General features: G+C 56.8%; 1 protein-coding gene across 1 annotated transcript; it reads right to left on the bottom strand.

Moving 5' to 3' along the window:
• Positions 1-3,952: 3,952 nt before the first annotated feature.
• On the bottom strand, positions 3,953-11,950 carry Susd2 (sushi domain containing 2). Its single transcript, XM_006979081.4, has 16 exons — positions 11,602-11,950; positions 11,252-11,329; positions 9,844-10,051; positions 9,494-9,645; positions 8,807-8,977; positions 8,156-8,330; positions 7,838-8,039; positions 7,565-7,650; positions 7,210-7,478; positions 6,968-7,111; positions 6,712-6,870; positions 5,609-5,857; positions 5,211-5,483; positions 4,929-5,105; positions 4,737-4,842; positions 3,953-4,604 (listed from the first exon to the last, which is right to left on the bottom strand). The coding sequence occupies exons 2-16, from the start codon at positions 11,319-11,321 to the stop codon at positions 4,580-4,582; spliced, it is 2,466 nt and encodes an 821-aa protein (XP_006979143.3). The 5' UTR covers positions 11,322-11,329; positions 11,602-11,950; the 3' UTR covers positions 3,953-4,579.
• Positions 11,951-12,555: the final 605 nt, after the last annotated feature.

Here is a 12,555-nt window from a genome sequence, read left to right as displayed (position 1 = left end):
GACCAGCCTTAATATTATACATTCCAGGGGCTCAGGAGAGAACTACTAACGGCGAGGACTATTTTCAGGAAATAGAATCTCAGCACAGCTCTATCGTCCACTTGCTTTAATTCCTCTGGCATAACATCCTTTATACACAGTTTCAGTTCTGTTCTCATGTCTAGCTCCTTTCTTGCCTGATTTCTCTATATTTATCTACTGCCCCCTCTAGGTTCTATCTTAATTCCTTCATCTAGTTCTGTCCCTTCTAGGTTCTCATCTATCTAGTTCTTTCCCCTATCAGCTCCTCTCCCGTCTCCTTCTCTCTCATCTGGTTCTTCCTCATCTTGTTCTTCCCCATCTGGCTCTTCCTCATCTTCCATCTCGTTCCTCTAGTCCTCTCTTTTAGCCCTTCAATCTAGTTCTTCCCCATCTCATTTTGTTCCTCTCAAGTTCTTACCCATCTAGTTAATCCATTCTCTTTTCTCTTCTCCTCTCTATGCCCTGGAAGTCCCGGTATATAAAGGGAGGGTCCGAGCTAAATTGTGTAAAGCCATTACTTAACGTCCACCTCTCCTAGGCGGTGTCTCCTTGTGGAATTTACCATAAGTCAGGAGACTTGCATGTGGGCTGTTACCATTGTTAGTCCTCGGAAGTTGGGCGCCCACCTGGGTGGTGTCTCCTTGTGGAATTTAAGTCAGGAGACTTGCAGGTGGGCTGTTACCATTGTTAGTCCTCGGAAGTTGGGCGCCCACCTGGGCAGTGTCTCTTTGTGGAATTTAAGTCAGGAGACTTGTAGGTGGGCTGTTATCATTGTTAGTCCTTGGAAGTTGGGCGCCCACCTGGGTGGTGTTTCCTGTAGTCCTTGAAAGTGGCCAAGGGAGATAATCTGATTCCAGAGAAAGCCTTTCCTGAGGCTGTTCTCCAAATACCTGGAATGTGTATGTCCAGAGAGTGCTCAGTCTACACTGTTAGTCCTTCTTAGGGGAAAGTCAATTGGAAAAACTATGAAGGCACACATGATTTTCATAACAGAAGACAGCTGATATATAACAAGCCAAGTAACACCAAAAACTCCTTGGGATTTGGCTTCCTCTGGAAGAATTCCCTGATCCCTCCAGGTAGTGACTTTGCCATAACCAGCTGAGTTCTTATGATATATTCCTGCGGCCCGCAGCAGGCACTGAACCTGAGGATAGGCGCCTCTCCAGGAGCTTGCTGCTCCTCACCCACTGACTCGCAGCCATTATGGAGCTTCCCAAGGGAACCATTTCGGCAGGAGAGGAAGGAGCTCACACTCGCCCGCTGTGTCTGTTCCCTTAGCCAGTGACAGGCCCTAGTTCCTCAAGTTCCCAGGTCTGGGAGACAGAAGAAAGGCAGGCAGGTACTTCCCTCTGCTTCAGTGGCCAGAGTCTGCAATGATACTGCTGCATCTGTAACTCTCGCTGAGTGTACCCACATGACCTCACTGTTCTGGCTTCTGTTGGTTCCCGGGTCCCATCCACGCGGGAACACACATCTCCTTTTGTCTCTCTTTCTAGAGGCGACGCTAGGATCCTGCAGGTGCGTTGCTGGTTCTCTCATCACCCGTTTCCTGGCCCCTGGGTACCAGAGCAGGAGGGCAGACCACTGGGGTTGGTTATTTGCATATTCTCACTCCAACCAGGGGTAGCCTGTCCGCAGATTCCGCAGTTGCCCTCCTGCAAGCCCTGGGGCTGCCCTTAGAGAGACACATCTCTGAGGTCAAGGCCCTTCCATGCTCGGAGGGTCTTGGCTTGCTCTGGTACCTTTCACCTTCACACAGGCCGAGTTGCACCTGGCTTCTCTAGACCCCCAGGAAAGTCCCCATGAGGTGGCGGGGCCTCCCAGTCCAGCTTGTCCTTGGCGCTAAGAACAGCAGCTGTTTGGGGCCAGAGCACCACCTGTTTCCCTTCTTTAGGTGGGAGGTGTGGGCACAGGTCTAGGGCCCATCCTGGGTCGTCATGGGAATGACGGCAGGTCCAAGTAGGCCATGCTTTACTCACGATAAAGTCTGGATGCTTCAGCCCTGGCCAGAGAGACAGCTCAAGTGTCCTCTACCCATCCTCTCTGTTCCCCAGACAGGCCCACAAGTTCTTAGGCTGTTCCTTTAACTGAAATGACCCTGACCGGTTTTGAGGTTCCAACCTGTCTGTTTTCAAGAGGTATGATGCAAAGGTTGGCTTCAAACTTATGCACTCCAGCAATCCTCCTGCTTCAGTCTCCCAAGTAGCTGAGACTCTAGGCATGCAGCCGCCACTCGGCTTAGAGCTCCTGTGGTCCTGGTTGTAGAGACTTCCTAGGGTGCTCTGATGGACCTGTGAGACTCCCTGCTCCCACGTGTACAGGCCCTGTCCAAGAAGCTTACCTCTCACTCACTGCCAAGTGGCAAGCCTGGCTTAGCTTGACTCAGGGACCCCCTGGGGGACTCAGGCAGTGGGAGACAAGTCCTGCTTCACCTCATCTGTGAGAGGAAAGTACCAGACTGACAGCTAAGACAGACACCCTCAGTTCTACCCTGCCCTGAACTGCAAACCTAAGGAAATAGAAAATGGAGCAGTGTATGTGCGGGGGTGGGAGTGGGGAGGTGGGGGGGTAGGGGAAGTGGGGGGGTGTTTGCTGGGAAGTTAGAACCTAGGAGGCCAGCCCCTCCTGTAGCATTCTGTGCGCTCCATCCCCCAAGCCTGTAGGTACTGGTCGTTAACACGCAATGCGCCCCATCACGCAGTTCTTGCTGAAAATCCTCCGAGGGACCTGCCCTTGCCCACTCAGCTCTTCCATGTCTGGCTAGGACTTCCGGCTATGGGTAAAGCTAAGGTGGGAAGGCTGGACTCCAGTTCAGCCAGTATCAGCTGGACAAAGCTGGACAGCCTTCCTGAGTCAGGGGGATATGGGATATGGGACTTGGGGGTGTGCAGGAACCTTGGCCTGGAGCGTGAGCAAGCCTGCAAGAGGTTGTCATCCCCAATCACCTAGGGTCTGGTGCCACCAGCATTCACGGTTGCTGCCCTCTTCTGCCCTCATGTGGCTGCCCCTGGAAGTGCAGCTCACACTAAGTCCCAGATACACTTGTGGGTAGGTGGAGCTCTGCCACACTCTTTGAGACGATGTACAATTCTGAGCCCACCCTGCTCTGCCGAGGACCTTCACAAAATGCTCATTCAGGGGCCTTAGGGCCCCGCTGGTCCTTCTGCTGGCAAATGATCTGTGTTCCCACGGCATTTGCTCCAAGACTAAGCGAGCAGGCCAAATAAAAGAGCCTTAGTTCTGTGCCTGGCTTCTGGACATCTCTGGGCTGAGGAACATGGGTTCTAGTCATCTGAGAACTTAGGCGTGGGCCCTTACCGTGACGGCACCAGGGCAGGGTTTGGAGTCCAGGCCAGGCTTGGGCCATGCATCTTTTTCCAGGGACATCGGAGGGGGATGTTGCCCTTCCTGCCGCAAGGATGCTCATAAACGATAGAGGAGCTAGCGTCACCATGGCCAGCCCTCGAGGGTGACACTCAGGCACCTGGCTGGGGAGGAGGTAGGACTAGGCAGAGGGCACCTGTCTCTTCCATCTCCTGAGGTACCCAACGTGATGGCCCCGCTGAGTCTTTTGCAAGCACCAACCTTTTCATTAGTTCCCATGACTTTTTTTTTTTTTTTTCCGAGACAAGAGTTTCTCTGTGTAGCTTTGATGCCTTTCCCTGAACTCACTCCGTAGCCCAGGCTGGCCTCAGACTCACAGAGATCTGTCTGCCTCTGCCTCCCAAGTGCTGGGATTAAAGGCGTGTGCCACCACCGCCCGGCCTCCGTGACTCTTCTTAATCCTACATATGAAAAAGCTTGGGGGAGCCGATGTCAGGTGGAGCAAGAGCAGAGGAAGCAGGCAGGGCTCAGCCTCCCGTCTATTAGGAGATGACCTCCCAGGCAACTGTGGACGAGTGTTGAGGCACAAGCAGACGCGCACAGGGAAGAGGTAACGTGAGCTTTTTTTCTCCTTGTACAGGCAGGGAAGGGTGTTCCTGAGTCTGCTACGGAAGAGGTAGGAGTACAAGCCTGACAAGCAAAGGGTGTCTCTTTTCTGCCCGAGGCCTCTCCTCAATGTGGGATTGGGCCTCCCCGGGGCTCTCAAGTGGGGCCCTGGGGCAGGAACCAAGGCAGCTCAGTTCTGGGGGCCCTCTCACAGGAGGGCGGGCGCCAGGCCTCAGTCTATCAAGCCCTGGGGAGTGAGGGACTTGTGAGCTTCCAATGCAGGAGTGAGTATTGGGGCTTGGGACACAAGCACTCCAGTTTTAGGACAAGACATGAAGAGGATTCTTCAAGTCTGAGGAATCGGAGCCATAATCAGTAGACAGACAGAGCGCAGGTTACGGATAGATAGATGGAGGAGGGGGTAAGGCTCGGGAGTTGGAATACCTGGCATGGTGCCTCAGTCAAAAGGACAGGTTAGCCACAGGTAATAGGTTCACCGTGTTGAAGGCACAGATATTAGATGTGGGGATCATAGGACTAGGGTACATGTGACTTGGGCTTCTCCTGGGAGGCTGGGTCTTGGCGACCGTACGGCACGATGCTGCCGGTCAAGCGTGCTCCTGTCTCAGGGCTGTGAACTCCACATGCTCCTGCAACGGATACGGGTTTAAAGTGGCACACGGGTCTCACCAACTGCTGCTGGGACCCGGGAAAGCTAAAGAGAGAGGGACAGAGGGCGGGGGCTCTTGAGTGATGTCCTCGGGCGGGGAGGCTCTGCTTACATGTTACTCTTCCTGCGGCGATGCAGCAGCATGTAGATGATAGAAATGAGAGCCACTATACCCAGGCCTCCGAAGATGATGCTCAGCAGCACCGTGTAGCTCCGTCCTGGCAGATGAGAGGGGGGGACAGTGGGCAAGGAGACACGGGCGTGTGCAGAGGCAAGAGCGCTCACGGGAGGGGGGGCATCTCACCTGGCTGGCACTCTGGGGTGGGCGTGGACCAGGTACCGTCCGCCCGGCAGGTGCTAGTCTCTGATCCTACCAAGCCGTAGCCGCTTTTGCAGCTGAAACGGACAGTGGAGCCCACCAGGTACTTCAAGCCTTCCTTGTGCCCATTCGAAGGTGGGGGTAGCCAGCCACAGGACACCACTGGGATGGGGCAGAGCACAGAGGACAGGCCTGAGCTGCTGGCCACCGAACAAGGCTCGGCAGCCCGAAGGGTCCACCCCTGGGCCCCCCCTTCCCGCTCCCTACCAGGCTGCAGGCTCTTCAGACGCTGCTGGTGTAGCTGGTGGGCGGCCCGTGTGGCATTGCCCACACTCGGGTCCCCTGTACTTATCATGTCAAGGGTGCAGAAATGGTCACGCTCACACAGTCTGTCCATTTCTTCTGCCTGGCTGGGGCTGAGTGTGATCTCATTGGGGAAGAGTGGTTTGAAGTTGGGGTCGTGCTTGGGTTGGTTCAAGAATTTGTCGACCAGAAACTGGGAGTCATAGGTGAACAAGGAAGAGGAGCTGGGGACAGTCCCTGGGGAGACAGGTGTCGGTCTTGTGTGGGCCTGCCACAGCCAGGCTTCTCTGCTTGATCCACAAGTCACCCTGTCCAATCCCGTCTCACCCTCCCTGCCCGGCTTGTTCCTCCACATCACTCACAGTTGGCTCCAAACTGGAACACCTGCTGAGCACTGGCAGTCGGAGGCAGGACCTGCCCATTGGGCAGGGTGAAGTCATCTTTGGGGTTATCATTGAGTGTCCCCAGTAGACCGTGAGTGTGGGTCAGGAACTTCTCAGGCAGCAGGATGGTCACACTCAGGAAAGGACCTTGTTTACCGACCTCAAGGCCAGCCCCCGATGACAACATGATTGATACCTTATCCTCAGAAGTCACTGACAGGAACATACCTGGCCACAAGTAGAGATGGGCTCGAGTCCCGTCCCTCCCCCCCCACCCCCTGCCAACCCTTGACACAGCACCAGGGTAGCGTAGAGGGCACTTGTAGGAAAATAGGAAGATGTACCTAGGGTGGCCTGCTGACTCTGGCATGCCACCACTCCTGTCCCACATCTGTACGCACTCCAGATGGCCTCAACGCCATCCCCTGAAGGGATTCTTCCTTCTCTGTGCTGAGGCTACATGTTAGGGTCAATCCCCAATGTGACAACAGCCTGGCCGGCTGTGGCCCTTCCTGAAGGTCTCTGTACATGATGCTCTCACCCATCCCCACTAGGAGCCATTTTATTGTTCAACTCTGGGGCAGCAGAGCCTGGTGGCAAGAGAGCTGGATGCTATTGCTGTGGCTCCTGGCTGCCTGCGTTCTTAAATCTTCCAACCTGTGTTCTTCAATCTGTAGGGCTGGTGCCTTTGCAGTGGATTTTGAAAATGGAACAAGTGACCACAGCAGAGAGATGAGTCGCATCATCGTGGTCTTTAGGCTTCTGTGGGCCATGTGGAGGACTGTATGCTAGGGCCTTTCAGGGCTCTGAGCAGGCCCTATAGTTATGACAGGCATTCCCATGGATAGGAAGGTGTGATAACAGACCTCAGGCTGAGCAACTGCTCTCTTTGGCCTAAGACAGTCACACACAGGGCACGGATCCCCCAAACCTGTGGCCATGCGGGTCTTGACCTCTCCAAGTCCCAGGGAACCCTTGCTTTTGTATCTGAGCCCTAGACTCTACCACAGCCTATGGCCAGGACTAGGGACAGCATGAAAGCCATAGGTAACCTCTGGATCATGCCTGGCCATGCCACTCACCCTTCAGGTCCATCCAATTCTGTTCAGCAAAACTGAGTGCTTTCTGGTTCAGCAACACTTGCAGGACCTGAGGGCTGTCCGCCAACCTCACCTCCAGCACATCCGAGTTGTACTCTTGGACAGCCACTGCAGTCAGTCCTGTGCCCCGGGCCTCGGTGCCTAGGTGGTGGGTGCAGAATGGGATTGGCTCCCGTCTACGACCCTGGATGACCCAACAGCACCACTCCCAAATAGAGACCATGGAGCCTTGCCTCACCATTGGGCATCTTCCCAGGCTGGGCCCGTCCCTGCACCCTCAGGTCACTTAATGTCGCCTCCAAAAGCACGTACTCGCCGCTTCCGCTGAATGAGAAGCTGGTGCCATCGAAGGTGACAAAGTGGGGGTCCCCAAAGGCAGAGGCTGGGGTGAAATCAGAGGATTGGGTAGGTTGCTTTGGCATTTCCCAATCAGGCATGACCCTCCCTCTGCCGTCAGGCACCCAGGCCAGCAGCACCCACCCAGGCGTGGCGGTCTATAGTTTCGGCAGTCACTGGAGGGCCGCCGCTTCATATAGCGGGAACACTCAGGTGCCCAGAGACAACAGTAGTAGAAGCTCATGACGTCATAGAGCCAATGGGACATGCCCGGCACACGGGGAGGGGTGCGGTATGGGGGTGCACCCCAGTCGTGGCCGCGGTCAGGGGTGCTGCCGCTCGTCGAGTCGGAGGTCAGGAGTTGTGTGCCTGCCGCTGTGTAGCAGCACTGTTGGCCTGAGCCGTACCTGGGGCTAGGTAGGGTGAGAGCGAGTCAAGACCGCTGTTACCAGCTGCCCCGAAGGCCTGCCCATCCCCCACCCCCGGTCGGGTAGCTCACCTGGCCTGCACAGAGCGCACACAATGCACAGCCCCTGGGTGGTAGGTGCAAACACTGCCATGCTCAATGTCACAGCCATAGTCAGTCTGCAGAGTATCCAGGAGCTGTTTATCTGGGCTCGGCATTCCCATTCCCTCCCTGGGAACCAACCCCGAGGAGACCTTCAGATCCCACCCTACCTCCTGGTGGCCTCTGTCTACCTCAGTCAGGGAGGCTGGTCCCTCCTGTCCTCCTCCCGCTCTCTGGGGGCCCTAAATAGGTTCAGGGGCTTACGAAGAAGCGGCCAGAGTCAGCTCTGGCCTGGGCCAGTGTGCAGGGGCAGTCTGGCAGCTCTGTCAGGAAGTTGGGCAGCTGATCTTCCAGTGCCTCCCAGGCCAGGCATTGTTCCCGGGCCCAGGCTACAGAGTCTGCCCGGAAGTCATCACCCAGGTGCCAGGCCAGCGCGTGATCATTGGTCCAGAGGGCCAGCACATCCCTGCGGTAGAAAGGAAATGACGCACCAGCCGGGGGCTGGCTGCTAAGCACCTGAGCCCCGGGTCTTGCTCTGCAGTCTTGTGATCCCGGTGCATCACGGGTTGAGGAGGCCCTTACTGTTGTCCTTCATAGTTCTGGCTGCTGCTGATCCTCAGGGCACCTACTTTCCACCTCTGGTGCTCAGGAGAGGCAGGTTTGGGGGTGAAAGTAAAGAAGCCAGAGTTGGGGGTGTTTCTAGTCAGAGAGTACAGATAGGACCACTTGGCCGTCCAGTTCTCAGAGTAGGGTTTTCCTAGAGGAAGAGAGAAGACCTGGGTCAGCCCTCCAACGACCCCTTCCTCCCCTCCGTCTCTGGAACTGACTGCCCGAATGATGGAAAGAGAACAAATGGATAGATTGATGGTCCCTGTGGACAGGCACGCTCTGATGCTTCGGCAGGGTCCCCAGCTTGGGTGACCAGTGAGGACACACTTGAATCATCGGCTCTGGTTCACACCAGGCTCAGTGGGGATAGAGTGGAGGTGGCTGCTTGTCTTCGCTTTGCACTGTCTACTGTCTACTGGGATCTAGGGCCCACCATGCATGCCGGAAGCTGTTGCTGTTCTTTTCATCCAGCTGCAAACCCCTCCTCACCTGCAATGCTGGCCTCAAATCCCTTCTTCCTTTCCACTTGCAAACTGCTTCCCATGCCCCTGCCTCCGTCCCCATTTTCTCCTATCGGAGTGTCTGAAGTTCCCGGCACCTCCACCAGCCCTCGGCAGGTCCCACCTGTCTCCTCATAGCCCCACAGCTCAATGGTGACAGCCAGCATGGGCAGGAGTGAGGTGTTCCAGGTGAGGCTGAGGTTTCCACCGGTGTCCGCCGCCGTCCCGTAATATTGCCAGTGGGTCTCATTCACCAGCTGGCTCTTCTCGGACTCGGACACTTTGTAGGGATGTGCTGGGCAGGGGGTGAGTGAGGAATGAGTAAAGACTTAATGGCGTAAGAGACCTGGAGGGCTCTGAGAACCTCTCAGTAACAAACACGAAAAGCAGCTAGATGGTGGTCTCCCTCGGGGTCTCTTGGTAGGAAGACACCGTGGCCAGGAGAGCTGAGACCCCCAAGTCAGATTTACACCTCTCGGTTGGCCCTTCCACAGCCCCTTGCTGAGGGACCCTCAGAGGCCAGGTCTGGATCTGAACCACCTTGATGAGGACCCCACAGCTCTAACTCCCTGTGGTCTGGGACTCAGGTCTAGATGCCAGGGGTGGCGTGGTGAGTGACAGAAACCCTTGCCCAAGGGACTGGTTCAGCCAGAGGGACAGGTAGGCACACTGGGTCTAGTATCAGTGAACATGGATTAGCGTTGGGGAAAGTCCCATGGCCGTGTGTTGTGGATGGAAACCAGGGCCCAGGGAGGGTGGCGTCTACAGGCTTACAGCCTAGACCAGCTTGGCAGAGTGAGTGAGGACTCACCAGCCAGCCAAGTGCCTGCGTGGGGGAAGGAACGGCCATTGTCCAGTGAGATGGTGAAGGGGATGTGGCCACTTTCATAGAGCAAGGGTGAGATACAGTGCACTCGATTCAAGCTGTCCACATAGCCAAGGGTCTGGACACTCTCCTTAAACCTGAGGGACAGAGATGGGAGAGCCAGGCTGAGCCAACAGCTCTGAAGACCTACACTGTTCCTCAGGGAACAGGTTAGGCTAGGGTGTTCCTGTGCCCTCCTGCCTGCCCTTGGTCCCAGGGGCGCTATCTCCAGCCCCTCCCCCCATGGGGTTGAGAGTGTGGGAGCCCTGGTGACCCAGATGCTTAGGGCCCCCCACCTGCAAAAGACGCTGTCAGTAGGGTGAGGCCACTCTAAATGCTGCACCACGAAGTCTTTGCCCCCCATCATGGAACCCGAGGAGGGTGAGATCTCTAGGCAGTAGTTCAGAAAGTCTTCACAACAGTTGTGGAGGCCCATGCAGGTGGGTTGGCAAGAGCAGGGTCCTATCTGTTCTCCACAGTGCAGGGAGCAGCTCGTCGGGGTGCCTGGAGAAGAAAGCCCTGTGTACTGGGGTCAAGTACCCTACATCCAGGGCCGGTTTCCTCTGGAGTCCCAGGAGAAGCATCCACGGATGCTGACCAGGAATTGCTCTGGCTACCGAACGGCACAGTAGAAAGCCACTGGTCCCTTGGGCTGGGTCCATCTTCACCCAGGTAATGAAGTGGCTGCTCACAGCTAGAAAAGAGTCCCCTTGCTTGCCTAGGCTGGGGGCGCATAGCCACGAAGAGTCCTATTCACGGTCCAGGAGGGAATGGTGTCTGGGCTGAGCTTTTCCCATCTCTTTCTGGGGGTAGAGTAAGAGTTGAATCCCAGAGAGCCCCACCCTCTGTGAAGGCGGTCAGGACACTCCCTTTTAGGGGGATAGGAGGGGACGTTCCAGTGAATATTCCAGCAAAATGTAGTTGGGAGTACACTGCCAGGAGCCACGGACATCTTGTCCAGGCCTTCCCCTGTGGGCTGTGGCGACCTGTGGCAGGGCCCAGACTGGGGTGGGGTGCTAACTTCCCAGGCCAGATCGCGTCTCCCACCTGGCCCTTCCCAGGCCCTTGAGGAAGGAGACCAGGCCTGGGCCTAAGCCACTTAGCCAGCCCCACTTCACTGAGTGGAGTGCTTGCACTCAAGAGCAGCAATAAATATTTATTGGCGAAGGATTTAATGACTGCAAAGGGGTGTGGGGGAGATGCTTCAAGATGCTGGGAGATAAAAGAGCGGGGTGGTGACGCTTTCCTGCAATGGAAGATGGGGTGAGGCAGGGGAGTGACTCCCAGCCCAGCTCAGGGAGAGGCCCATGGCTGGAAGCCTCAGCCTTCTCGCTAGACTTTCTTGATTCAGCTGATAAGGGCCAGCCTAGGGAGAGACAGAGCCTGGGGCTCCCTATGTGATCACACCCTCCACTGGGGAATTGGTGTGCAGGCCAAGGGCTCTTTGGTCTCCCCTGCTTCCCAACCAGGCCATGCTCTTCAAGCGTCCAGTGAGGGCAGCACGGGCTTGATGCAGACCTCCGGTCTCTACCAGAAGTGTCTAGAACCAAGAGCCTCGGAATGTCTTCCCAGTACTCCCCAGCATAGCCACAGATGGGCTGCCAGATGGACCAACGATGAACCCACAGGGGCGTCTGCTTAGGGCCTGGCGGGTCAGGCAGATGAGCAGGGAGCGGGGGTCGGAAAGGGCAGAGTGGGGCATACCTGCTGTGGGCCTGGGGCCTGGGATTGTCACCAGCAGCATCAAACTCCAAGGCAGGAGGGCCAGCTTCATGGCGCGTCCTGTGTGCAACCAGCAGGCAGTAGTAGCACAGTGGCTCAGGGATTGCGGGACGGGCTCCCTCCCCACTGGCCCGGCCCCGCCCACCGGCCCCGCCCAGCGTTCTGCGGCACCCCTCCTCCCCTCCGCTCCCTCCTCCCCCTCCTCTCAAAGTCCACAGGTGCCCTTAGAGAGTCGCGAGCCTGATCTGCCTAGTTGGCACATTCTTGCCCCATCACCACAGCCTTGGGACCCTGTGGCAGAACGAGGGGCTGGACTGCCCAGACGTTCAGACCTTCGGCACGTGAGAAGCTGGATGTGGCAAGGCAGCTCAGGCCCTGGGTCACACAGTCCAGTCTTGCGTGCAAGGCTTCTTGCAGGGTGGGTGACGAAGTCCCGGTCCCCTCAGGACAGACCTAGGCGTCTGCTTTTCTCAGGGAGGTGTTGCCTAGCACCCACTCGGCCTGGCAGGCGGAGGTGGGGCAAACTAATCTGCTTGGAGTGCAAGCGCACGGCATGGACTTGAGACGGGGTCATTCCTGATTCACAGCAGGCTTCGGAGTGACCACCCAGACAGAGGAGCCCAGAGCTGAGGCCAGCCTGGCTCCAGTGTTGTCGTTTGGTGAGCTAACATACCCCGCTCTGGGTTCTAGAAGCCTCTGCAGAGGAGGAAGGAACCTGTTGGAGACCCTCTGGTGGCTTCTGGGAATCCTTGATGCCAGGGTGGTCCACAAAGGCCGGTGAGCCTGGGCTTGTCACCTGGGATAGACATCAGGACAGGGAAGCTGCGGTTTCTCAATGCGGACACCCTGGCTGGCCTCACGGGGGAGGAGGCGGGCTGGCGCGGATGAGCTGAAGCCATCTGGCTGGTGATCCTCCTCTGGTCCTGGGTCTCAGCCAGCCCATTGTTCTATGGGCCTTGTTCCCTCTTCGTAACTAGTCAGGGCTGGAGGTCACCTGTGGCTCTCCCTTGAGTGTCTGAGGTAACCTGTGGTTAGGAGTGGGGACCAAGCTGCCCGGAAGGTAACCGTGTCCCCACTATAGCTGAGACTCCACAGGCAGACATGGTGACAAGTCTCCCAAGACCCTCATGCTCGCCTTCCAGAGGGGGAAAAAACCCTCCTAAGCCACAGGGTGCTCTGGATGGGTGCCTTTGTGTGTACACAGGTCCTGTGGCAGGGGGCAGCCCATGCCAGCACCGCAGGCCCGGGACTGAGGGTACTCCCTACCATGGGGGGGGGGGCTTGGC

The sequence above is a fragment of the Peromyscus maniculatus genome, chromosome 21 (assembly GCF_049852395.1).
Source record: "Peromyscus maniculatus bairdii isolate BWxNUB_F1_BW_parent chromosome 21, HU_Pman_BW_mat_3.1, whole genome shotgun sequence".
Lineage (NCBI taxonomy): Eukaryota > Metazoa > Chordata > Mammalia > Rodentia > Cricetidae > Peromyscus > Peromyscus maniculatus.
This window is presented reverse-complemented; position numbering and strand designations above follow the sequence as displayed.